Source organism: Cricetulus griseus (genome assembly GCF_003668045.3).
Source record: "Cricetulus griseus strain 17A/GY chromosome 1 unlocalized genomic scaffold, alternate assembly CriGri-PICRH-1.0 chr1_0, whole genome shotgun sequence".
Classification (NCBI taxonomy): domain Eukaryota; kingdom Metazoa; phylum Chordata; class Mammalia; order Rodentia; family Cricetidae; genus Cricetulus; species Cricetulus griseus.
Genome location: NW_023276806.1, coordinates 263406769 through 263434253, shown reverse-complemented (window position 1 = coordinate 263434253; position 27485 = coordinate 263406769). Strand labels below are relative to the sequence as shown.

The following is a 27485-nucleotide window of genomic DNA, read 5'->3' as shown; positions in this document are numbered from 1 at the left end:
TGTCAGGGACAGCTCAGGCCTGTGAATCCCTTCTCCTTGGGGGAAGCCGCCGGGGAGCTGGGCCTGATTCCCCAGCCTCACTGACCAAGTGACAGGTGTGGGTCTTGGAACAGATTGTCACACCCTTGATGACAACTGGGATTATCACCATGAGTGGTAATTCCAACATGACGGTTTTGAGTTTCAGGTCAAGAGCCAAGTTCTCTGTCTCCTCTTGCATCTGGACAAAGAGGTCCTTACTGGCTGGCTTTCCGGCTCATTTCTCAGCCATCTGCAGAGTCTTTCTGCACAAATGGAGATCTTTGGCTTGCAGAGCCTGAAGCCTCGCAGAGTTCTGCTCCAGCCTGATTGTTGCCTTGGGTGAGAAACCTGGAAACACCTGGCATCTGAGAAAATGCAAAAAAGGACTTTGTAGCTAAGTGGCCAGTATTTACTGTGGGCATTGGAGTCTCAGCTGACTTTTTTGGTAGGGTGGGACTGTTATGCCTGGATGGCTCTGAGGTCCACAAAAGCTTTAGACCCTATCGGTAGATGCTGCTATGATTTGATATGTCCCCTTAAGATTTGAATGTTGGAAGTTTGGCCTCTCATGTGGCAATGCTGATCAGTAATGGAGCCTTTTTAGGTGAGACCTGGTAGAAGTTGGCTAAGATACTGGGCAAGTTACCCTCGGGTACGTTCTCATGGGACCCTACGTTAGATCCAACAGTGGGTTATCCTAGGAGAGGCACCAGTCCCTCCTCCCTGACGTTCTCACAGTAGTGCTGTGTTATTACTCAGACTTCTTATCACTAGAGTGAAATGCCTGAGAAAGCAAGCAAGCAAGCAAGGAAGGATTCATTTCGGCTTATGATTTCTGAGGTTTTAGTCCTTGGTCATCTGCTGCCTTTGCTTCTGGGTCATTGTCAAGACGGAAGCATCATAGAGGAAGGACACGACAGAGGAAAGCTGTCTTTGTCAGGGGACTGAAGGGGGGTGAAAACCAGAGGAAGGGCCCGAAGACAATGAATAGCTAGCTCCTAAGTTAGAATAGTGACCTGTTCCTCCCACAGGGCCCTAACTCCTGAAGTTTCTACCACCTCCCAAAAGCTGAGGACACCACAAGCTTTTAACACACAAGAGCCTATGGGAGAACATTTCCTATGTATACTGTAACAGATCGCACCCACTATGATACGATACAATTAGGGGGGCCCTCAGCAGAGTCTCTCCAGCACCATGCTAACTGTGAGCTAAACTATCTTTGTATAGGTAGCTGCCCTCTGGTGTTTTGTTATAGCAACAGAAAATAGACTTAAACAGTTGCTGTGAGCCCTGCCAGCATGTGGATCCTGCCATATTTTATAAAAATAGAGCTGGTTTTAAACAGTAAAACAGTAAACAGTAAACAGTAAACAGTAAACAGTAAAAGACGTAATGCCACACACTACCGAAGCCAAGCAAGGGCAGGTGATGGTTTTCTGGAAGTGACGATAGCTATCACACCTTGGATGGTATGAATAGCCAGTTTGCAGTAGTGACGCTTCTAGGGCTTCCTCCTTCTGGTAGGGGAGAGGTGGTTTACTTGTTACCCCCCAGGGCATATGGGTAAGAGTGTCATTATCCTCATTTCACTGATGGGAATGTTGAGAGATGAAAAGGACCTCTAGCTCCCCTCCCCCCATCCCTGCAATACCAGTTTGTTTGTTGACTTTCTCTTTCAGGGAAATTGTTGAAGAAGGCCCTAAAGGTTGAGCAGTGGAGACAGGGAAACAAAAGGACTACATTTCTCCCAATAAATACCTGTTTAGGCAAAAGACTGAGAGAGTTCCCAGGGGAAAATTCATTTATCCTGGATTTGCAGATGCTGTCATTTTTTGATCTGTTCCTTGAACATATCATATACCATAAATTCTGGTACAAAATACAGAATACAGAATGTCCCACATTGAAGATCCAGCCTAGAGTATGACCAGACCTTCTGCTATTAATTATTAGTTAGAAGACCACCTTAGCTCTCCACTTTGAAACCTAACTAGCTATGGCTTTCAGGGCGTATTGCTTTCATGGCCAGCTGGTTAGAGTCTTATTTCATGGGCAGGTGGTAATTAGGAAGTGGTTCCTCGGTGCTGGTGTCTGAGTTCCACCGTAGCCCACGCATTGATCTACAGGGGCTGCATAACAAAACACTACAAACAGTGTGGCTCAAACAATAGCCTTTGTCTCATACTTTAGTAGGCCAAGCAGCTTCAGGATGGGGCCTGTTGCCCACAGAACCATGAACGGTAGGATTAGAGTTGGAACTTGCAGCCCTACCCACTACCTCTAGGGAAGGAAAGGGGGCTGGAGATTGAGTTGATGTCTCATTGAGCAAGTCAATCATGCTTCCTGAAAAACAACAACAACAAACCTAACCATTGTGGTTTAGAGAGCTTCCAAGTGAACATTGGAGAGGCATGGAAGGCTCCCAATACAGCCTTGGTATACATATACCCTGTGTACCTCTTCCATTTGGCTGTTGTCATTTTTGTCCTTTATGGTATAGTCTGGCAGTGGGGACCAGAGAGGTAGCCCTTGGCGTCTGCCAGTTGCCACACTGGCAGAAGTCTTCAGAGACTACTCTCGGGTGATGCAGAAGAGAACTTAAAACAAACTAATGTGAAGCAGGGTTGAGTTTGTCAATAAAAGATTTTAGCATAGAGGGACAGTGCATACCCAGGTGTAGCTATGGGCTCCTCGGGAATTCTCCTTTGGCCTTGATTGTCTCAACAGTAGCCAGCGATGTGATTGGTGTGGGTGGACTTCTGGAGTTATGTTGCTCAACAGGCTTCTAGAAACTTTCTCTTTTTAAATAATGATTTCTGAAGCACATGGCTAGAGAGATGGCTCAGTAGTTAAGAGCACTGACTGTTCTTCCAGAGGACCCAGGTTCAATTCCCAGTACCCACATGGCAGCCCACAACGGTCTATAACTCCAAGATCTGACATTGTCACACAGACTAGGTGCAGGCAAAACACCGATGCACATAAAATAAAAATAAGTAATTTTTTTAAAAAGGTCGGTCAAAAGGGTCAAAGGAATCTTTACTATATGTTTTAACTGTAAACAGAGTTTGTAATTTTGTTTGTAAGGTTCTCATAAAATTACAGGCTTATAATTAAGAAAGGACTAAGGGTAAGAACGAAGGTCACATGTACTTTGGTCTTCAGTGTGATTCAATTGATATTTTAACATTCTTTACTTGAAATATCACTATTCAGAAAATACACAGGCAATATTCATGGAAGATTTTATTAATTGTGACAATCGCTGACTCTCGGCTGTCAAGAGATTTCATTCAGGGTTCCCTGTCTATAGGGAGCTCTCCGAAAATCTAGGCTATTCTGGTAAATTACTGTTCTAGGAGAACAGTGTGGCAGTAGTACACTTAGTAGCTGGTCACCCAGAAGTCCCAGGTAGCTTCAACATTTGATTGACATGAACTCATTGTATTGGACGAGCCCTTAGCCTGTGGAGTCCAGGTTGGAACAGTGGAACAAAACTGGTCATATGATTGATGTTCCAAGAATTGGATAATCCTTTGATGTAGAGGAATAACCACCGCCCCCCCCCCCCACACACACACATTTCTCATTTGTGGTCTTTGAGGGCAAAAGCGCAACAGAGTGATAGTAATTGGATAATCTACAGAGATGGTATCTGAAGTTCTTTTATTATATTTGTCTCCAAATAAGATTCTACTCACCTTACAGGTTCAGAGTTAGAATATGGACATACTCTTTTTTTTTTTTTTTTTCATCAGTAGGAACAGAATCTAGAGCTTTACACATATACTCCAGCGCCAAGTAGCATTCTCAGCCCAAGGATGTGATTTTTAGGAGGATCACCCCTGGGCCTACTATGGCCTGCTCTTTGCCTTTGTGTTCAGGGCAGAGCATGTCTGCCTCTCCCATACCTCCCTCAGATTTTGTAGGCATTTCCTCACTTTCCTCCCTCGGTGACCTTGGCCTGGTTGTCTTGATCTAGATATACCACAGTTCCAAGGGGTAGGGGCCATGTGTGGTACCATTGCATAGCCAGCACAGGGGTTAAATGCAGCACGTATCTTGGCTGGGACAGATGCCACATTCATTTGTCTGGGATAAATAGTTGAGGCTCCAAGAAGTTTTTCTTAACCTTGTTGTCATAAAAAATAAAGAGCAAGGTGGTTCAAGAAACAGTAATTGAATCACGCTTCCCATGGCAAAGGGCTGCTGCCTTCTCCTAGCTGGGGTTTCCACCCTTGCCTACTCCACCCGGGCACTGGCCAGTTTCAGCCTGGGGCCTACAGCATCAGATTATTTTCCCCGTCTCCAGTGTCTAGGAGTTTCAGGCAAACTAAGTTCTTAGAGGCTTAAGATCTTTTAAATGTTCCAGATGCCAGTTGTGTAAGGGGGAAGGGTGTCTTAGTTACTTTTCTATTGCCGGGAAGCTACCACAACCAAGGCAATTTATAGAAGAGTTTATTGGAGGCTCACAGTTTCAGAGGGTGAATCCATGGCCATCATACTTGGGAGCATGGTGGCAGGCAGCCATGGCATGGGAGCAGTAGCTGAGAGCTCTCCTCTAAGTCTACAGGCCTCAGTCAGAGAGAGGGAGAAACTTGGCATGGTGTGGGCTTTTGAAGCCTCAGAGTCGTCCCCCCCCCCCAGTGACAGAACCCCTTGAAAGCCACACCTCCTCTTAATCCTTCCCAGATACCAAACATGAGCCTATGAGGGCCTTTCTCACTCAAACCGCCTTAGGGGGAGGGTACTTGCCCACATTGTGGGTACACTCACCTGGGGGAAGATGTCTACCTTCCTGTATAATTGGCCTTTTGGTAGTTCAGAGTCTTCAGCCACCTGGAACCCAGGCCCTGACTAGACAGAGCAGTGCAGTTTTTATAATTCAGCCTCTAAGACAGTGGTTCTGAACCCGTGGGTTGCAACCCCCGTTGACAAACCTCTATCCCCCAAAGTATTTATATTACAATTCATAACAGTAGCAAAATTACAGTGATGAAGTAGCAACAAAAATAGTTTTATGGTTGGGGGTCACCACAACATGAGGACCTGTATTAAAGGGTCACAGGTTTAGAAAGGTTGAGAACCATTTGGTCTAAGAAAACAAAGCACTAGAAACATTGCCCCTCCTGTAGGGCAAATAGGGCTACCTGGAGAGCCAGGGCAACAGGCCATGAGCAGGACACTCTCTCAGGCCCCTCCTGACTGGCATTCTGCAACCCATCTGAGTGGTAGTCAGGGCTTAGCCAGCCTCAGGGCTTTCTGTGTGGCACACTGACTCATGACCATGACCTCTCCCTGCCCAGGCAACTGGGGATTTCCATGCTTGGGAACTGGCCAAAACTGGTGATGCCATTTTGGGGGATTCAGTGCAAGGGCCAAGAGGCCCAAGATTGGAGTGCTCATGGTGTCCCTTTTCCTGAAGATGGTGCTCTTGCCATGACCTTGTGGCCAAGTGGATGGGGGACATCCCCTTTATAAAGAGTTTTGACTTACTTGACTGTCAACGCTAGAGGGACAGCCGCCAGCCTGGGGGGGGGGGGGAGAAAGTAAACCCACTGAAACCAGCAGTATAGCTCAAAAGGTCAGTGACCTGTTTGCTGCTTGTGGTGGCCCCAGGGTGACAGCACCAGATGGCTGTTGTCTCTTTTGAATAGCACTTTTGGCCTTCAGAAAACTGTTAGGGTGAGTGACTCATGCTTAAGCTGTCTGCAAACCTCCTGCTGTAAGCTCGGTGAGGAACTTCGGTTATGGAGTATGGTGCTGTGTGCCCAATTTATTCTTGAGAGAAAATTCACGTAACATGAAAGTCAGCGTGTGTGTGTGTGTGTGTGTGTGTGTGTGTGTGTGTGTGTGTGTCTGTCTGTCTGTCTGTCTGTCTGTCTGTCTGTCTGTCTGTGTATTAATACTGTTTGTTTTTTCCTTCCTAGGTTAGCTTCAACCTCACTATAAAGCCCAGGCTGACCTTGAATTTGTGACCCTTCTGCCTTCCAAATATTGGAATTATAGGTCTAAACCACCAGGTCTAGCCCAGAGTTAGTTATTTTAAAGCAAGCAGTTGGGTGTTGCACATTCCGTTTTAGCCAGCAATCTTAGAGTTTCTATTGCTGCGGTGGAACACCATGACCAAAAGTAAGTTGGGGAGGCAAGGGTTTATTTGACTTACACTTCTACTTTGCTGTTCATCACTGAAGGGAGTCAGGACAGGAACTCAAACAGGGCAGGAACCTGGAGGCAGGAGCTGATGCAGAGGCCATGGAGGGGAGCTGCTTACTTCCTTGCTCATGACTTGCTCAGCCTGCTTTCTTTTAGAACCCAGGACCAGCAGCCCAGGGATGGCTCCTCCTGAGCCATTCCACATCAATCACTAATTACAAAAACACCCAACAGCCAGATCTTTCTTTCTTTTTTTTTTTTCCATTTTTTAATTTGAATTAGAAACAAGATTGTTTTACATGTCAATCTCAGTCCCCTCTCCCTTCCCTCCTCCCCTGCCCCCAGCTAAAACCCTACCTATCATATAACCTTTCTGCTCCCAAGGGAAGGTGAGGCCTTCCATAGGGGGTCTTCAGGGTCTGTCATATCCTTTGGGATAGGGCCTAGGCCCACCCCCATGTGTCTTGGCTCAGGGAGTATCCCTCTATGTGGAATGGGCTCCCAAAGTCCACACCTATGCTAGGGATAAGTACTGATCTACTACCGGCAGCCCCATGGATTTCCAAGGTCTCCCCACTGATACCCACGTTCCTGGGGTCTAGATCAGTCCCGTGCTGGTTTCCCAACTATCAGACTTGGGACCAAGAGCTCTCCGATGTTCAGGTCAGCTGTTTCTGTGGGTTTCACCAGCCTGGTCTGGACCCCTTTGCTCATCACTTGTCCTTCTCTGCAACTGGATTCCAATTCAGTTCAGTGATTAGCTGTGGGTATCTGCTTCTACTTCCACCAGCCAACAGCCAGATCTTATGGAGGCATTTTCTCCATTGAGGTTCCCTCCTTTGAGATAACTATCCTGTGTTAAGTTGACATAAAACTAGCCAGCACACCAGCCTCCACCTGTCTGGTACCGCAGTTCTCCATCCCCCAATACCAAACCTCGCACTCATAAAGCAGTCACTAACCTACTTCCTGTAACTTTCCGTTTGCTTGCTGGGTGCATTGTATGAATGAAACCATGATGATGTGACCCTGTCTGACGATCACTGACTCTTATCACTGAGCATAGGTTCATCCAGCTTCTAGCTTATGTCAGAACGCCTTTTCTTTAAAGCTAATAGACCATTGTAGAAATGGCTATTTGGACTGATTCTCTTATTGACCATGGTGTAGCTTCTCTCTTGGTTTTTTTGCCAGTGGTGGGGCTCTAACCCAGGCCATATGCACATGCCAGGCAAGCTTCCTCCCACAGCCACCCATAACTCCTTGACTATTGCGAAGAGTGGCTTCTGTGAACATCGCAGCACAAATTTTTGTTTAAACATCCCAGTAAACACCTTTCTAGTCCTCTGGGTCACATAGGTAATAGAATTGCTGGCTCACATGGTTATCAGCACAGAAGATCTTCTCTCTGTAATGTGCTTGCAAAGTGACAGAATAGGCCATAGGGGTTAAGCCTAGGGCCTCAGGCATGCTATGCTGTATCCCTAGACCTCTTTTGCCTTTCAGTTTGAGACAGGGTCACTCACTAAATTGCCCACACTGGCCTTGAAGTCACCTCATAGCTCAGTCATGCCTTGAGCTTGTAGTCATCCTGCCTTAGGCTCCTCGGTGCTGGGGGTAACAAGCCTATTCCAGCAGACTCTGCTAATGTGCATGCAAGCATGTGTGTGTGTGTGCACGTATGCATGTGTGCAGGCGTGTGTGTGTGTTCGTGTATGCACGTATCTATGTACCAAGGGCCTTGCTTACACTAGGCAGGCTTGCTTACACTAGGCAGACTTGCCTACACTAGGCAGCCCATGAAGTCCAATTGTATGCTACTTTGGTATCCATATTTAGTGTAAGTGGGCTTCTTCCCATTACAAGCAGGTCTCTCTCACCCTTCCAGTTGTGCAGTTGTTTCGCAATTTCCTGCCTTCTACCTCCTTCTAGTTTCTGTAGTATCTACATAACTGCCTCTCAGTGACCACTTCCCTGGGTGGTCATAGAGCCATACACCAACCACATTTGCCCTACTAACCCTACATGTCACACAGATGGTGAAGATATGCCTTAGTGACAACCCAGAACTAGTGCCTGCTTGCTCTAAACCTACCAATTAAAACTCCATTAGGAAAATGTTTGGATATCACCTTGGGCCAATAAGGGTTTAGCCTCATGCCTTTATATGCCCTCCCCCTCCTCCCTGTTTTCTCTCTACATACTCCCTGACCTCTCTGTGTGTGGATCCCAGGCATGTTGTGTACACCCTCAGGACCTGTCACCCCACCCCCACCCCTCGCTCCTCATCAGTGAAGGAGTTCCCTCCATCTTAAAGGGTTTCAAACTACAATAATCGTTGGTGGACTTCAATGTAGTCAAGCTCCGAAACTCAGTCAGAAAAATGACAGTCTGAAAAGTCATGCCTGCCAAGGTGTCTGTGTACTTCCACGGAATGTGTAAAAGATTGCAACACCGTCAAGAGCCGTGGGAAGCTCCTGGTAAAGGGTAGCAAGTAGGTGCTTTCCACTCTGCTTCTTGTAAGAGCTGAGGCTTCTCTATTGTTAGGAAATTGTTGTGTTCCGGGTAGTGCTATGGGTGCTGTAACAATAAAGGTGCTGCTCCAAAAATAAAGGAAGACCCCTATAGACAATGAGCCTCGCATTCCAGATTTACAGCCCTCTTCCCAAGCTAACATCAGATTTTGGCACACAGGTTTCTGGGAGAAGGCTCTAGACTGTGTTCTATGCTCATAGGGTCCAGAACAGGCCCTAACTGTGGTGAGACTTGGACCTGCCTGCCCAGCAGATTTCTCAGCCTGTGCTGGATAGGTCTGCCTACCAAAGGATGTGAGCTTCTGTCTATAAAGACAGCCATCACCAGCAACGTACAGCTTCAGTTTCTCTTCAGCCCTGGAGAGAGTGCAGAGATGAGGGGAACACTTCCTGTCACAGCTGGATGTCCCATCTGCTCTCACTTTTGTAAATATGGGGGGCCACTCTGCCTCAGCTGAGCTGCTGCTCCAACCCCAGTTCTCCCCAGTGCCCCTTCACCTTCCTCTTGAATCCAGTGTTCCAGTGAATGGCTTACCTGGCCCTCCCAGTCTGTTCCCACGGTCTGGGTAGGCAGGCAAAGAACCTGACTAATATTCTTCCTGAGTTCAGGTGCCCGGATCATTCTGGAAGCTTCTCAGAGGGTGGGAAACAGCTCGTTTCCTGGATCACCTGCAACTCAGGTGGCAGGATGAGCAACACGAGGAGTCTGGATTATTAGGTGGGCTGACACAGCCTAGCAGGGGACCTCCTGGTCTGTCGGTCTCACCTTGGGAAGGTGAAATGTCCATAGAAGAATCAGTGTGCCTACTCCACAATGGTGGACAAGCCCTTGCCAAGCAGTTGATTCTCCTGTCAGGCTGCTAAAGGAGTTCATGGTGTCACAAACATGTCACAAACAGTTCATCTGCAGTGATCCCCGGGACAGACAGGTCTGACCCAGATGGTCTTACTGGGTTGGTTCCGTACCCACTGTTGACTTAACCTTGGACGTGAGTCCATGTGATCAATGGAAACACAGGGAGCAGACACAAGGCATTTCGTCAGATGATGGAGAATATATCGGCTGCTGAAAACATGGCCTTAGAACAAGAGCAAGACTGCCAAAGGATTCTTATGAATATTTAGCAGACACTGGGCCCTTGTCTGTGCTGCCTATGGTGAGGGGTCCATTCCATTGAAAAATGCAAACTAGAGCCTGGGTGTGTACTTCTGTTGGAAGAGTGCTTGAAAGCCTTGGGTTTGCTCCCAGCACCACATAAATCTGGTAGAGGGTTGCATGCCCATAATCTCAGTACTCATAGGTGGGGGCAGGAAGTTGAGAAGTTCAAGGTCATCCTCAGCTTCTTTAGTGAGTTGTAGGACATAGGCCAGTCTGAGATACACGAGACCCTGTTTCAACAAAATGGCTCTTAAAGAATGGACCCCTCCATCCTTGTGCTGTTCTTGGATTGGAATAAAGGGGGTCTGGGCTGTAGTTCAGATTCCTCGGGTCAGGACCGCCAGGCCTTGCTGGTAATCACTGTAGAAAAATAGTTTCCTAACTAGATTTTCAGTTTATGATAAAAAAAAAAAAAAAAAAACCAACCAAACAAACAAAAAACACTACTCCCAGAACTGGTAGGAGGAAAGAGGTACATAGGGCAAGTTATAAAGTAGGGTGGCCGAGAATGTTTTCCTGTGTGTTCAGTGGCCAAGACACTCTCCCAACCCTGCCTTTTAGGTTTCTATGGAAGTATCATTCCCTAAGCTTGACTGATTATGTCATTGGCCTCTAATGATCAACTCAACCTTCATTCAGCCCCTTTCCTTTTCCTAGAGGGTCAGGGTCATGGCTGAAAGTTGCAGCTCTGTAATCACATGGTTGGTCCTCCCCTCCACCCACCCCGACAACCAGCCCCCACCCTGAGCTATCCAGTCATCTCACTGACATAAAATATAACTATCACTTTGGAGAGTCTATTGACTTGAGGAGCCATGTGTTAGGAAAGAACATGTGTCTGTGTGTGTTTTCACCAAGAACAGGTGTTACCTATTCATTCCCTGTGTTACCCACTACCCAAGGATGGGCTTGGCTGCTCTTGTATTACCTGGATACAAGCTGCTGTTTACCCCTTCTCTCCCTTTGTGTCTTTGGCTAGTAGTAGGTCTTGAGAGTGGTGGCAGTGTACCTAAAGTCCCCAAGAGACGCCCGTATGTGACAGAGATGGTGTCAGCTTGGGCCCTTGCTTAGACAGGCGAGGGATACAGCCCTGAAACAGCCCGTTGTCTCTCATTAACACGGGTTGCTTCTCTGTACACACAGATTCCTCGTTCGGAACACCACCTGGGTATGGCTGTGCCGCAGACCAGGCCGAGGAACAGCGCCGGCACCAGGATGGGCTGCCCTACATCGATGATTCACCTTCTTCCTCTCCACACCTCAGCAGCAAAGGCAGAGGCGGCCGCGAGGCTCTGGCCTCAGGAGCCCTGGAGCCCAGCAAAGCGGTGAGTCCGGGAGGTACACCTGCCCTGAGTGTGGGGTAGATGTGAAGTCTGGATGGGGCACTGAACTCTGCTCTGGACAAGGTCATGGCTTCTATGGAGAGGCCTCCTGAAAGGCAACTTCTTGTTCAGAGACACGTAGCAAGGAGATGACGGCACCATTAGACAAATGACAGAAGAGTCCTTTCTTGTCATAAATCAAGAGGAACACAAACCTCTACACACATTCCACAGGGAGGTCATAGGTTGCTTTATAACTTGAGTCTAGAGGGGCAGGTTGCATGTGTCCTTGAGGCTAAGAATAGTCATGCCAGAAGCCACTACCTAGGTAAGCAGGACTTGCATGGTGGCCCCAGCAGTAGTGCTCATCTAGGCTGATGTTAGCCCTGGCCCTGTGCTCAAGGAGTATACTTACTCCCTTCTCAACAGAGAAGGTGCTGATGATGGTTTTGCTTGACCAAGTTGTTCCCCAGTGAGTTGTCACTTAACCCTCACCAACAGTCCTAAGGAACTCACCTTGCTGTCACCTTCACGTCATCAGCGTGTAGCTGAGGTCAGTTGCTGGCTTCCTCTCAGGCCGTGTGGCCAGTGAGTCATGGAACATTTTGAGAGGTGATCTGCCGAGGAGCCTTCTCCTTCAGAAACATCACCCTGAGGTGCTTGCAGGCTGGACAGAGCAGTTCCCACAGTTACTCTGTCCAACCAGCACAGTGTCCCGAGCCATTCTGGAGTCCTGTGGCTAGGGCATTGTCATAGGTAATTCTTTTTACAGACAAGGTGCTCAGTAGAAGGTGGGGTATTGAGGCAGGGGCATGTTCCTCTTGCCATTGGAGCAAGGGCACCTCCTGTGATGATTTTATGGTCAGTTTGACACAGTGTGAATCATATTGGAAGAGTGTCTCAGTGCGGATCATCTAGATTAGGATAGTTTGTATATATGTGTGTGGGGGGGTGTTAATCCTATTTATGCTAATTGATGTGGAAAGACCTCCTCACTGTGGACAGCATTATTCCCTGGGCTTGATAGCCTATGGGACTAGATACTTCAAGTTCTGCCATCTTAACTGTGTTCCCACTAGACTGCAATTATGAGCCAAATAAGCCATAATCCCATAAACTTGCTTCTCTCTCTCTCTCTCTCTCTCTCTCTCTCTCTCTCTCTCTCTCTCTCTCTCTCACTCTTTCTGTCTTCTCTCTCTCTCTCTCTTCTCTCTCTCTCTCTCTGTGTGTGTGTGTGTGTGTGTGTGTGTGTGTGTGTGTGTGTGTGTGTGTGTGTGTGTGAGATCAGGATGTTTTTTATCACAGTAACAGATAATAACAAAGCCAGTTCCTTTCAGGTCTTGGACTGAATAATCATTGTTGCTCTGGTGTCTCCTCCTTGTCTTTGGCCCTTTTGTCTTTCTGGTCCCCTCTGCTTACCTCATTTCTGGATGGTTTCTGCCCTGGGTTTAAGCATAAAAAAGAGGGCAGGCCTTGGGATCATGGCTTAGTCTGTAGAGTTCATGCTCTACGTGCACATGACCCTGGTACATGACACCACCACCACACTTTCCCTGTTGCTATAACGAAGCCCTAGAAATGTGTCCTTCTCCCAGGCTCTGTGATTTCTAATGCTTGATGCGGAGCAGATTCCTCATTCTGAAACACATGAATGGGAAAGGAAGCCAGCGCATAACATGTACCTGCTCCTTGTCACTTGCGTCCCTGTCCATGCATCCCTTGAGAGGAAGCTGATCTACCCTCTTTGTACCCTAAGCCCTGTCTGGTTGGCATCTATCCCACCAGTCTCCTGATGTAGATGATGGCTTGTTAGCACCCAGGTCAGGGGCTCATTCCAGTTGGCTACATGCAGAACCTTGTCTCCCTTCTCCAGCCCCCTCCGGAGTCCATAAAACACCACCCATGTTGCATATTTGGCAGGGTGTTGCACATCTGCACATACAGGTCTACAGTTCCCCCAAGCATTCCACCAGAGCAGGCAGTGGGAGGTGTCTGAATGAGGAGGTTGTCACCCAGTCTTGTTCCAGGAGCCCTCTAGTTAGGTGCACTTATTCTAGCACATACAACCCTAAGGGTATGTATGGCACTGGTGACAGGCACAGCCTCGGCTTTCTGATTTCTCCATGGGTTTGAGGCCAGAAGCACCCTACCTTGCTGCCTAAGGTTCTTCTGCCTCCCAAATCTTGGTTTGCTCCCTGCTGCCAAGCTCACAACTTTTGGGCTATTGAGCACTAAGAGAACTTCCCTGGGGGTTCCATGGCAAAGCACAAGCTCAGTGGAGCTTCTGGGTCTCAGGGGACTCTGGGAGCATCCAACCCAAGGAGTTAGGTAGGTACTAAATCGGGGGGGGGGGGAGCAGGGACCTGGCACCTCTAACCCCCTGGAGCAGCAAGGCCTTTGGTGGGTTTATTGAGACAGTATCTAGTAATGGAACAGGTCTGCCTGCCTGCTGGGATCTCCTCTAATGGAGGATTGGTCTGCTGTAAAAGGCAGGCTTTCAGAGTGCTTGCAAGCTGGGCTCTGGGGCAGTGTCTAGCCTATTACTCAGAGAGCCCTTGCCCTACTCAGACTAGAAGAAGACCCTGGACCAGCAGCATTGCTGGCTATGAACTTACAGCAGAGAAAACTGCACCCTGGTTGGTCAGTGGGCTCCCCTGGTAGGAGTCTTGAAAGACTAATGGACCCGCCTTCAGCTCACCTGTGGGTGGACTGGGTAGCATTAATTACCTCGTCATCCCGATACTAGTTTGTTTCTACCCATTCTTGGTTGCCTGTTTCTGAACTCAGGTTAGGCACATGGGCTTCTCACTATCTTTTTGTCTTCTTCTAGTTGCCCTTTACCGGAAGCTTCCTCCTAGAAGGAACCTCCCTGCCTGTAGGGCTCTGATTATAGAATGTCATATGTGCAGCTTGGGTAATAAACAGCCGGTGCCAGGCCTGCCCACTGCTCTCTCGTTCTTTCTTGCCCCGTTCCCTTTGCTGTGAGACAGAGGGGGCTGCTTGTATTGCCACCAGCACTGTTCTGATCCCCCAAAAGATTCTCCACATAAGAAGATTCCTCTTCTCATGGCCTGTCTCAGTCCGCCCCAGCACCATCCCTGGGCCAGATGGCCTCACCCTTTGGAATAAGGAGAACTGGACTTGGCGCCATCCTGCTTGCACAGTGTTTCCTCTTGGCTTTCCAAACTGTGTGGGTGGAATGAGGCACCAGGCTTCCACCGGGCACTCCCATCCATGCAGGCAGCAGCATCTTATGCTGGGCTGTCCCTGGCCCTGCAGACCCCCTTAGACCCCACCGTGTCCCTGGAGCTCGCAGTAGCAAAATGGTTAGTCCAGGAGAGCTGGCTGTTGGGGGTGGCTGCCGCTGTCAAAAGGCCTGCCATTTCCCTCACCTCTTCCCTTGTGAGTGGGATAGGTGCATCAGCTACACAATGGGAGGCCTCTGCAGAGCAAGAGAAGGCTGCTTCTCTGACGACCTGCCATTTACACTGGGCTCAAAAGGCAGCACTCCACCAAATCCTGCATATCTGGGCCCCATGGGCAGTGTTTAACAAGCTCAGCTGACAGTCCTGGACTTCTGGGACCTGCTTGTTTCCCAACAAGAATACCAAGACTCCAAAGGAGCCCTTGGGGTTTCATAAAGATGAGGCCCAAAACTAGGACCTGGCTAGGTCTTTGAGATTCGATGGTGAAACGAATCTTAATTGAGCACTGTATGTTCCAAGCACAGGAAGTTCCCAGTTCAGGCACAGCTGTGCCCTGGAGGCTCCTATCTGTGAAAGCCATCGGCTGGTGTTCCCTGAAGGGACCCATTTGGGTGGGTTAGTTTCCTGGAGCAGTGGCTGCTACCTACACGTATTTGCATGTTCACAGCTTAGACATACACACGCACACGCACACGCACACGCACAGTATAAAGCCATGACTCAAGCAGGTTTCTGAGGTAATCCTATGGCAGTGACAGTGTGATACCAGCCCCAGGGATCCAGGTGGGACACCAGAGTTAGGCAGTTTACTTACATCCAGGTGATAAAGGCCCTGAGCAACCCTGGCTCCTGACCCTGGGCTCCTCTTGAAGAGCCTGCAGTCTATACCATGAAATACTTCGCTCTTAAAGGACAAGGGCGCTGGAAAGGACCAGCCGAGATATGTCACAGAGGGTCCAAAGTGGGGTCTTGATGTCCAGCTGCTGAGCCTCCCAGAGCCTCCCTTCCTTGAACCCAGTCTCACTAGGGGTTATGCAGGCCCTGGGCAGTAGTAGACACTACTATCCAGACATTTGTGGCCATCATATGTGGGAAATAGAGACCAGGGGGGATGCAGGACAGCATCGTATTGCATAGGATGCCCTCTAGCCGCAGACGTCAGCATTGCTGACATTTTTCCTTTAATGATTTAGGAAAATGAGTCATGGAAGGGGTCACTGCTCCCGTTCTAAGCCCAGGAGGTGGGGTAATAGGGCTCTTGTGAGTTTGCTCTTGGTCTAGGAAAGTAGTCAAGGAGTGGGTGGGGCTTTTAACATCACATTACCCTCCATGGATTCAGGGCTCCTCCCTTTACCGGCATCTCCCTCTGCCTGTAGGTGGGGTTGGTTGGCCAGGTGCCACACAGTGGTTCCATGGGCATGGCCAACCTCTGACATCACTTGTGGTGGGGAGTGAAGCAGGGAGTGGCCAGGAAGTCGAGCAGCACTTTTTGTTGCCCTTGGCACCTCCATTACTATTGGTTATGCTAGGCGTGCCTTAACAAAGCACCACAAGCTGGGCCACTTAAACAACAGAAATCTACTTTCTCATTAGTACTAGAGGCTGGGTTGTTACAGGGTTGTTTTCTTCTGAGTCCTCTCTCCTGAATCTGTGGATGGCTATACATAACTACAGTTGGATCAGATGTCTTCTATATGTGTCTGTCATATACCCCAGTTCTTATGGAATACCCATACTGGCATACTGAGGTAATCCTCATAGAATCCTCATAGAATCTGCTCTACTGACTTCATTTCTAATTCTTTAAATATAGCCACAGTCTCAGGCCCTACGGTTCAGGACTTCAGTATAAGAATGGGGGGTGAGGTATGACGCAGGTCAATCCACATAAGCTGGCATCGGCTCATGGTCTCCCAGGTTATGCTGGCTGTGCCCCCCTATGTCAACATCCAACAATGGGTCAAAGCAAAGGCAGCAGGGCTTCATAGTTTTCATCTGGGAAGTTGACAAAGCTTGGGCACTTTGCCCAGAGTCTGCTTGCAAGAGGACCCCTACCAGCAAGGTTAGAGCCTGTGATGCAGAGTTGAACAAAAGTCCTGAGCCTGGCGACTGCCCTCCCAGCTACTCCCACAGGCAGGTGGCAGCAATACATAGCTGCAGCCACCACGGAGGCCAGGAAGGGTAGCTTGCTGAGGAAGGAGGTGGCGCTGCTACCTAGGGGCCTCGTAGGTCCAAGGTTCAAGTGTCAGTGATAGTCTCCAGGTAAGGTACACATCAGGTGAAGGGCAAGGAGCAGCAGATGTTTTCCATAGCAGGAGTCTGGATCCCAGGCAGTAGGCTCTGATATGCCCCAGCTAAGCCCTCCTGGAGCTACTCTTGGGCTTCTTATGTGCTATACCCAGCTTGGGTCAGAGCCTCCTTTTCCTTCCATGTGTGGAAGGCAGCCACTCCTTGGACCCAGGCACAAGGCAAGAAGGGAGGAGGTCCTGCAGCCTGCTTAGCACCCAACTTCTCCTTTCCTAGTCTGTGGGGGCTAAGGGTAGCCCTTGACTAGGTGACCCTCTCGATTTTAGTGACTAGTAACTACTATGGCTAAATGGGTGCCAGGGCTCTTGGGACCTCCTACTTCCTTCCTGGTGAATGTCTCAGGGGCTTGTCCTCAGGGGGAGCTGATGTCTCTGCTTCTCTTCCTGCAGAATGAACTGGATTTGGAAAAGGGCTTGGAGATGAGAAAGTGGGTTCTATCTGGAATCCTGGCCAGCGAGGAGACATACCTGAGCCATCTGGAGGCCCTGCTGCTGGTAAGCACCCCCTGTTGGGATTCACTGCATACCTCATTCTAGACATCTGAACATCTCTAGGAGCCGGTAGATACTGACTGAAGACCTCTGTTGCCAAGTTTTTCCGTTTCTTTTAATTCTTCCTTTTCTTCCTTGGAATTTGAAAATGAATGAGCCAGAATGTAGTTCGGTAGTAGAGGACTTGTCTGTTCAGTTTGCCCAAGGTTCTATGTAGACCCGATCACAGCACCAAAGAAATAAAGGCATATGTCACATAACCACCCTGAAATATCTGGCAAATGGTAAGCCCTCGCACCTGGCCTTTTTGCCTGTGCTGTCCTCTAGCCCATGAAGCCCCTGAAAGCTGCTGCCACCACCTCTCAGCCCGTGCTGACCAGCCAGCAGATCGAGACCATTTTCTTCAAAGTGCCTGAGCTCTACGAGATCCACAAGGAGTTTTACGATGGGCTGTTCCCCCGTGTGCAGCAGTGGAGCCACCAACAGCGTGTGGGTGACCTCTTCCAGAAGCTGGTGAGTGACGTGGACATGCTGGCACTTATGACTAGCTTTGTCCCATGGCCTTGTATCACAAGGAGATACCAAGGAGACAGTGAAGGAGGAGAGCCTGGGGTGTGTCTCAGTGCCTTTGGTACCAAAGGGCATGCCACTGGGAGAGAGAGGCAGAGGGGGGGACACATGGCCAACCCAGCTGGAGTCCGGTGAGTATGGTGCTCTGTTCTTCTTGGCTTCTTCGTACAGTTTTGCTTGGTGTTTCCAGTATCCACACAGATCAGGCTGCCCAGCACAGCCCAACTTGTGCTTAGTGGAGACTGGAGTGTGGCCTGGGGAGGCGATTGCAGATGAGAGCACAGTGGGACTTGGTTACAAGTCAGCCTCTGTATCTGCAGGTGTCTCATCTGCAGGCTGAACTAATCAAGTGCTGAAAAAAAAAATCATGCATGTACTAAATCCGTGCAGGCTTTTCCTTGTTATTGATCTCTAACAATCCAGCACAACAACTATTTACATAGTGATTGCATTGGGTTAGACCCAGAGGTGATTCAAGGTGTGTGGTGCTCGCTCAGTGGCACATACCTGTGCTATACTGTTTAGGAGGCTGAAGCAACAAGATTGCTTGAACCCAGGAGTTTAGGGGCCAACCTAAGCCAACATAGTAAATAAGCAAAGGGTGAAAGGGAGGGTATGGAACTGGGAACCTCCACAAAGATGCCTGGGCCAGGTGACAGCCGCATGCTGTGAGGAAGTGTGGTTCCTACAGAGCTGGGTCTCACTCTGATATGAAAGAGCAGAAGGTGTGCCCAAGGGGCGTGCACCATCTACCCTGCACTGAGACTGCCCTATAAGGCAGGTACTGTTTTCAAAGCTATTCGGCAAGGAATGAGGATAGCTCTCATAAAAGAGTACATTTGCCTGCCATGAGGAGCCATTCATTGAAAGCAAGGTGTTAGTCAACAGAGTAAGGGTTTCTGAAAGTTCTCAGTAGATCCAGACTGACCGAGAATGTAACATGTGTGCAGAAACACTTCTGCAGATCTCCAGAGGGCTGAGGACAGCCCAGGAATAGGAAAGGGAAAGGTTGCTGGCAGAACTGCCCAATGGAGAGGTCATCCCATCCTGGAAGAGCCATGGGACATCAGGTGCTGGCCCTGGTCTCTTTCTAGATGGCTGATCCCAACTCCTAGATTGCTCGGGCTTCTTAACTCACATACTCTTTGCCTGGAACATTGCTCCCCTCATCCAGAAAATGAGTCCTTCAGGGTTAGCAGTGGTCCAAGGGCAGCCTTCCTACAAGTACAGGTTCCTGAAAAGGACCCCGCCCACCGCCCCCAACACACACACACCTTCCTAGGTTGCCCATACACCCAGATGGCTGTGGCCTTGCCTTGGCTGTGTTGAGACAGAGGGTCTGTTGTGTGACAAAACTTTTCCTGGGTAAACACAACACATACATCTCCTCATCCCACATAGGGATCCCAGGGCCAACCAAAGGACAGATACCACCAAGTCCAGCTTGGTGAAACAATGAGTTGAATTGGGGTTACTTACAATATGGGTGAGAGGTTACTTACAGGAGCAGAAAAGACTCAAAGACAGCTGCACCTCCAAAGCTCACTGTAGCCTGGTTTGATAGCTCACAAGAGCTGGGAAGCTAAAACACACTGCAGAGTGTTCAGGCAGCTCAATGGTTTGGAGAGTGTCCTTTTCGCATGTCCCAGATGGTCTAAATCTTTTCCAGGCAGTGGTCTGGTCTCTAAGAGTCTGCAGCTTGTCTTGTCTGAGAGAGACTCTCAACTTTTATTGCTTACTCAGGCAAAAGGGGCTGAGTGAATCTAGTGCATTTCAGGGACTTCCTGAGGCTACTTGAGTTGTTTTGGGGGGCATCCCTGCAGGATGGAATGCTTCAATCTTGAGAAAACTGTTATGAAGCAGGAGCCCAGTGTCCCCAGTCCAGGGTGTAGCTTTACTGTTGTTTTTCCTTCCCTCTCTGCTGCCCTGGACCTCAGATACATTGGAGCTAAGGCCAGGAGACAATATAACCCTTGATTCATATCTTCTCCTCTTGGGGTCCTTTCCTCACAGCCACAGCATAGGAAGCTGTATTTGGTTCAGTGCACTCCATCTTCAGAGTCCTTTTCTCCCTCTCCTGCCATGCTGGGTATCACTAATTTTAAACCTGGCCAAGCAGACTCAACCAGAAGCCTTCAGAAAAGCAAAGAATAGTGCTAGCTGCTGGGAGAACCCACACCCCACACTCTCCCTAGAATAACATTCTGAAGCCACTCAGTAGCTTTTGTTTTCTAAAACTCTAATGAAAGCTCTTGATACTGGGACGTAAAACGTAAAAAGTTGCTTTTGGTTTGCGTGGTGCTCTCCAGCTGTCTCCATGCATGACATGCTGCGGGGGAAAATCGATCCCCAGTCAGTCTGCTGAGTATTGCTTGTGTTTCCAACCTGGGCTGAATGCTGGGGACCCCCTTAGGCAGACAGACAACAGTCCTACATATGTGGCCCTTTCAGAATGCATCAAGGCTCTCCCAGAATCACACTTGGCAGTCCTAGGACCCAAGGAGTGTACCTCCTCTGACTTTGGTGCTTTCTCAAGAGCCCTGGACTCCTGGGTTATTGCAGTGATGCTAACAGCCCTCTTCCTGTGGTTTACTTTCAATACATGGGGTTAAGTTCTCACCCCTACTCCCTCTCTGATCCAGGATCTAGCTCTGTCCAGTGTTACATGTATTTGGCTAGGATGTCTTTTTAGGCTCCTTCTCTCTGTATTAGCTCCTTGAACTGACATTTTTGAAGGGCACAGGCTACTTTCAGTTTGTCAGATGTCTCCTTGGACCTTTCCGAATGACCACAGTAGGGGCCCATGTCTATCACAGGACATCCTGTCTCGATACTGGCAGTCTCTGTTTTTACCATTATTATGCAGCTCCAGTTTTTTGGTTACCAAAAATGTCAGAAGTAATTTTTTCAGAATTTCTCATACCTGAAAGAAGTAAACACTTAGGAAAAGAGGAAAGAAAAGGAAAAGCCAAGAAAGTAGTCCTCTACCGAAGTGTTCCATCCAGACTCTGCAGAGCCATTTCCTCTGCTAAGAAGCCATCATGACCCTCAGGCAGCTGGGAAGCCCTCACTCAGTGGCCTGCAAAGGAGGAGGGCGTGGAAGTGGGGGAGGAAGGCAGTGCTCTGGGTCTGCTCAGTGAAGGACAACCTGGAACTCAAGGATGCGGCCACTTCTCTGGGGTGGTTAAAAGTGGAGGAGCTGAGTGGGGTGTCTGTCTCCCAGCCCTTCTGTTCCCTCGGACACCCCATCCCTTCTCTGCAACCCCAGTGGGAGAACAGGCAGACCAGGCCCAGCCTATTCAGGGGCACCTGGTTTTATCTAGCATCTGGGATTGTCATCTCTGGAAATGGGAAAGCCCATATAAATGCAAATGCCCATGGAAATGAAATTTAGGCTCAACACAGAGAAAATTCCAGGAACAGCAAATGCATCAAGCGTCTAGCTCATGGGCAGCTGCTGTGGCATACTCAGACCTAGCCAGCATGACTGCCCTGTGTCTGCATGCTGTTCCATGTGAACACTAGTTTGTCTTTTTTTTCCTTGCTGCCCCCAAAAGATGTGAGACCCAGAGATAACTATGGTAGTGGCACAGGCCCCCTTCCATCTACCCATGAAAACTGTGGCTTAGTTTACTATGTGTCTGAGCAGAAGCCTGGTGAGGGAACCCTCTATTAATGTCTTTAATCAAATGAAGAACAAACAAAATGTCTCTCACTGTGCGGCTGACGGACTTTCCATCTGCTGGGTTTATAAGAGCCGGGTGCCCCTGTGAGGTTTAGGAAGGGCAGCTCATCGTGAGAGCTCCTTTTCTAGTCGGCCAGACTGTTCCTTACCTGTGTGACAGGATCAGATGTGAGCCCAACACCATGGTTCCCAGTCCATGGACCGTGGTTACTGGGGTATCCTCCTCCATCTCACCTGCATGCGAGCATTTATCTGGATCCTTACCTCAAGTTTAAGCTGCTCCTCGTGGCACCCTTTCTGCAAGTGGGGTGGGAGGAATAAGGATCTCTGAAGGGAGCCATTACCTGCCCAGGGCTGTGACTCACTCCTCAACATGTCATTTTAGGAGAGGGAGTCGTGCTCAGTGTGTGGGGAGGTGAAGCAGGTGGGAGGGAAGAGCTCGGAAGAGCTCAGGTTTCTGCAACCCGCATGCTGTCTGCACCTCTGGTTTTTCCAGAGCAATGCACAAGAGCCCTGTCCTCAGGAAGGTGGGGAGCAACTCCCCGTCCCATCACTGTCTCACCCTCCCCCCCACTCCCTCTCCACAGGCCAGCCAGCTGGGTGTGTACCGAGCCTTTGTGGATAACTACGGAGTGGCCATGGAAACTGCAGAGAAATGCTGTCAGGCCAACGCTCAGTTTGCAGAGATATCCGAGGTAATGAGTGAGTGCCTGCCGTGATGTGGTGCAGGCCAGAGTGCTGCTGACTCCCACCCATATTCTCCCACTCCCTCAATGGGTTGTGGGCTAGTTGTTGGGAGAACAGAGTATACCAGATTAAAGGCCAGGTATGAACCCCAGCTCTGACTCAGTCTGTTGCTGGGTCATCTCCATCGCAGGTCACTGTTGTGATTCAACAGGAGCGGTCCTCACAGGGCTGTTACCCAAGAGCCAGGGTCTGATTCAGCATGTCTTAATCTTTTTTATATTGCTGTTACAGACTGTTTGCTGTGTACTCTCGTAGAAATGTCTCTGGTTATGGTTTGAAGACTGAGAAGTCTGACAGCATTGAGGTGTATCTGTTGAAGGTCCTCTCGATATATCACAGTATGGTAGAGGGTGTCACATGTCAGGACAGATCAAGCAGACTAACTCAGTTGAGATGTACCCTCATGACCTCATCTAATGCTAACCTCCTCTCAGAGATCCCAACTTCAAACACAGCACGTAAGGTTTGTGTTCCCAGCACGTGGACTTTGGGAGGACACAACCGCACATCAGCAGCCATATTCCCTGGGCACTCCCTCTGTCTTATCATGGGAGTCCTATATCAACTCAGGTCTTGTCACTGGAGGCTGGGAGGAAGCCATCTACTTTGTGGCTTTTCTAGCAACATTCCTTGAGAACCAGGGTGGCTGTGTCTCTAGACCTCCACTAGAGGAAAGCTCTGGGCTGTATCACCCTGGGTCTAAGGCAGCTTGTCTCCCTGTTTGCATTTAACCTGGATGGATGGAAGCCTCCAACCACTGGATTGTTGTGAGCCTCTGGGACTTAAAAAAACCTCTCAGATACAGAGAACATGGATAGGACACCCGGGGCTGACAGCCAAGTCTGGATTAGAGCCCAGGATCACCCTTGGGTCTCCATATCTCTACTCTACACAGGGTTCTTCTCCCTTTCCCATCATATCACAGCAATGTCAATGGCAGCCATGTGACATTTTTCTCGGGGCAGGGGAGGGGTTGTTGTTGTCACTGCCACCTTTGTACAGTCCCCCCCCTCCTTTGAGTTTTAACTCTCTGAAAGGACTCTGGGAGGAAAGATCTCCATGCAGAGGCAGCGTTAGAAAGGAAAACGTAGGGGCTGGAAGGTGACTCGTGGGTAAAAACACTTATTTTACAAGCATGGGACACTGAGTTTAAAACCCCAGCACCTACATAAGCAAGACACGGCTGGCTGAATGTGCCTGTAATCCCAGTGTTGCAAGACAAAGGCAGGAGCTTGCTGGCCAGCCAACCTCACCAACTACAAGGGAGAGAGCTTTATGTTCCAAGAAAGACCCCCGCTTCCAGAGAATGAGGTGGGGAGGAACAGGAAGACACTTATCATTGTCCTGTGTCCTGCATATGTGTGCGAGGGTTGAGGTCAAGACCAGTTTGACAGCAACAGTAGCACTAGGGGAAACACACACACACTTGAAAAAGAAAGAGGAGAAATGTAAACACACGGGATGAGTCGGGTTTCTCTTGCTGAGAGGAGGCTTTTGACTGTCATATCTGATCCGTGTCCCAGGGACTTTGTACCGTTTTATCATTTATCACCCATCCGTGGCCTTGGCTCTGGTCACCTCCCATGGCAATAGCTTGTGATACATGGCACTGTTCTTTCCAAGCCTATGAAGAGCCCCATGCCTTGTCAGCCATATTTTCTTCAAGTGTGCAATCTGTTCTTTTTTATCTTTCTTCATTAAATCAACTACTTTCTATTCCTTTCTCAACGTCAGTGTTTGTATAGACTTAATCTCAAGTGACCCTGACAGACGAAAGATTGGACTCTTGAAAATAAAACAGATGATAGTTAAGTGACAAAGTTTGGGTCCACCCAGACAGGATTCTACCCCAGGAGGGGGAAATTGGTGGGATGACACCTGGAAGGGGTTCACATAGTCCTGTGACCACTGCGGTGGGAATCTGAGCCAAAACTGGGATGCGAGGAGTAGGCCCGTGGTTTTCTGTGAACCTTGGTTGTTCTTGTACCTTCTGAGCCACATGTATATTCTTCTCTGTTTTTCAAAAATGTCTCAGAGAAATTGGAGATGCCTGAAGAGAATGAAGTTAGTCCAAGAGAGAAGCAGCAGCAGCAGCTGTGTGGTTGTGAGGGGACTGGGTGTTGGGGCTGTCAGTGCTCATGCATGGCCTCTCTGTAGGGTCATCCACAAGTGGGGGTGGGGGTGGGGCAGGTAATGGTCTTTCACACTTACCCAGAGCCAGTTGTGAGAGATGTGTGATGTGGTACCCACTTAGACCAGAGATGCCCATCTGGCTCCTGTGGGGTTCTAGTTCAAGATAACTGTTCTAGTTCAAGATAACTGAGGGCGAGATAAAAATGACTTTGGCAAGCCAGGCAGTGGTGGTGCACGCCTTTAATCCCAGCACTCAGGAGGCAGAGGCAGACGGGTCTCTGTGAGTTCGAGGCCAGCCTGGTCTACAAAGCAAGTTCCAGGAGAGCTAGGGCTGTTATTTAGAGAAATCCTATCTCAAAAACAAACAAACAGAAAAGATATAGGTAGGAACAACCATTGCAATGGCTATTAACCTCTGAGGAAAGCTACCCAAGTGTACCTTTGGCCCAGATTAGAGAATACTAACTCTGTCTTCCAGTCACAAGTACGTTACTTTGTAGCTCGGAGGATTGGGACAATGATCCCAGACCTAAGACATTACATATAGCTCGGAGGATTGGGGCAATGATCCCAGAGGCCCTTCCTGTTCCCATGCCAGGTATACTTTGGCTCAGGATAACTGGCAGCTGCTTCCCGGCGAGGACTTCGTATCCCGGGGATGCGTTAATGTCATTTCTCCAGTAGCACCTCTGACCAAAGGAGACACATCTTTGATGTTATTCCACTGACAATCCTTGCTTTCAATCTTAGTACCTCCTTTTATAATAAAGTAGTTCATTTGCATGTTATAGCTGGTGAGTATGTGCATGTCCACTCATGTGGTAAAACGTGGTATCTGTCTGGTGGTGCCCAACATCTACCTCCCACCGCACTGGCCGCCACCAAAGGTGAATGAGGACTGTTTGGAATGACTGGCTCCTTGAATTCTGTGAAACTGCCCTAAGTAGGCACTTTGCCTGCATAGAATTCTCCATCTCAGAGGTCCTCATCTGAAGATGACTTCATTCCCAAAGGAACATTTGGCAGGGGGATGGATTATTACTGTGCCTATAGCTAGAGACCAAGGATGTGGCTTACGGCAGACACTCGGGACAAGGGATTTCCGACCACTCAATGCCCGCGGTGCTGAGGTTGAGAAACCTTGTCTTAAGGGAAGGAACATCTGGGGGCAGCGGTTCTCAGCCTTCCTAATGCTGTGACCCTGTAGTACAGTTCCTCACGTTGTGGGGACTCCCCAACCATAAAATTATTATTATTATTTTTTTTTTTTTTGCTGCTTCATAACTGTGATTTTGCTACTGCTGAGAATCATAATGTAAATATCTGTGTTTTCTGATGGTCTTAGGGAACCCTTGTGAAAAGGTCGGTTGCTCTCCAAAGGGGTCATGACCCACAGGTTGAGAACTGCTGATGGAGGGGGCACCCTTGGTGCTCAACTTGTTCACAGGTCATTGCTCAGCCCACATTTCCATTTGGTGGTTCAGAGTGCCCCCAACACTTGCTACCCATAGGGCTCTGTGTCGGGAGAGAAGAGTAAGCTCTGTTGAGGCTGTGTGCAGGCGGCTCCTGCCATTTCATGTGAGCATGTGCTTGCTCTTCCCTCCGCAGAACCTGAGAGCCAGGAGCAACAAGGACGCCAAGGACTCAGCCACCAAGAACTCTTTGGAAAGTGAGTTCTCTCTGCAGAGGGTTCTCTGCGCCTTTGTGGGGGTGACCACTTCCAGTAGAGGGGCTGTTGTTGGGAAGACGGACACGACACCTTGTTGGGTCACCGCTGTCACCTTCCTGGTTCTAGGCTTCAAGTAGTGAGAGTGAGGAGGAACAAAGCCCAGCCTTGGTCATAGCTGGGCAGAAGGGACACTAACCACGACACCAGGGAAACTTTGTAGGAGTTAGCATGTACCACAGTCTGCTGAGCTCTTTGAGACCATGGGTGAAGCTGATGGCACCATGCCTGATGACCTTGATCCACATGGTAGAAGAAAAGAGCCAGTTCTCAAATTTCATACGCATACATTCCTGCCTGCTGCCCAGTGTGCATGTATACATATGTACATACAAAATTAATTAGTCTGTGTCTTTAAAAAGGCATTATAGGTAGCCGGGCGGTGGTGGCGCACGCCTTTAATCCCAGCACTCGGGAGGCAGAGGCATGCGGATCTCTGTGAGTTCGAGACCAGCCTGGTCTACAAGAGCTAGTTCCAGGACAGCCTCCCTCCAAAGCCACAGGGAAACCCTGTCTCGAAAAAAACAAACAAACAAACAAAAAAAGCAAAAACAAAAAAAAAAGGCATTGTGGGTCTGGAGGGATGGTTCGCAGTTAAAAGCCCTAATGCCTCTTCCAGAAGACCCAGGTTCAGTTCCCAGCACTCACATAGACACAGTATTTTTTTTTTAATCACATAATAAATATCACATATTGAGGTCTGACTGTGAAGACCAGCTGAGGTGGCACGCACCTGTAATCTCAGCATTCAGGAGACATTTAGGAGAAACTTTTATTTGGGGCTGGCCTGGGATACATAGTGAGACCCTGTCTGAAAGTAAATATACGCATTGAGGGACCTGGTGTAGGGACACGCCACTGTAGTCTGAGATACTGGGGAAAACTGAGGTGGAGGATGGCAAGTTTGGGGCTAGTCTGAGCAAGTGAGAGCCCCATTTAAGGTTATTTATTAAATTTTTTTTAAGATTTCCTTATTTTTGTTTTATGTGTATGAGTGTTTTACCTAAATGTATGTGTGTGCACCCTCTGTGCCTAGTGCCCAGAGGCCAAGGGAAGGCATTAGATACCCTGAAACTGGAATCACAGGCAAATGTCAGCTGCTGGGAAACAGACCCGGGTCCCCTGGAAGAGCAGCAAGAGCTCTTAACCCCCAAGCCATCTCTTCAGGTCCCAGATATTAATGCTAGTTATTATATGTGTGTATGTATATGTGTGGGGTGTGTGCATGAAGTGTGGTTTTGCCCATGGAGGCCTGAGGCAGTTGATTGCTGCTGGAGCTGGAGTTAAAGATGGTTGTGGGTGCTGGGATCTGAACGTAGATCTTCTGGAAGAACAAGAAGTGCACTTAGCAACTGAGCCCTTCTCCAGTCCCCCAAAATACTTTTTAAGATTATTTTATTTTTTTAAGTGTGTGTGTGTGTGTGT

At 48.8% G+C, this 27485-nt stretch overlaps 1 protein-coding gene across 1 annotated transcript in view; it reads left to right on the top strand.

Moving 5' to 3' along the window:
- Bcr (BCR activator of RhoGEF and GTPase) overlaps positions 1-27485 on the top strand; it is a 121301-nt gene that overhangs the window by 52191 nt on the left and 41625 nt on the right. The window contains exons 2-6 of the mRNA XM_027394197.2: positions 11017-11198; positions 17098-17202; positions 17527-17712; positions 22042-22149; positions 25943-26003. Of these exons, the coding sequence (XP_027249998.1) occupies positions 11017-11198; positions 17098-17202; positions 17527-17712; positions 22042-22149; positions 25943-26003 (642 nt within the window). The remainder of the gene's footprint in view (positions 1-11016; positions 11199-17097; positions 17203-17526; positions 17713-22041; positions 22150-25942; positions 26004-27485) is intronic.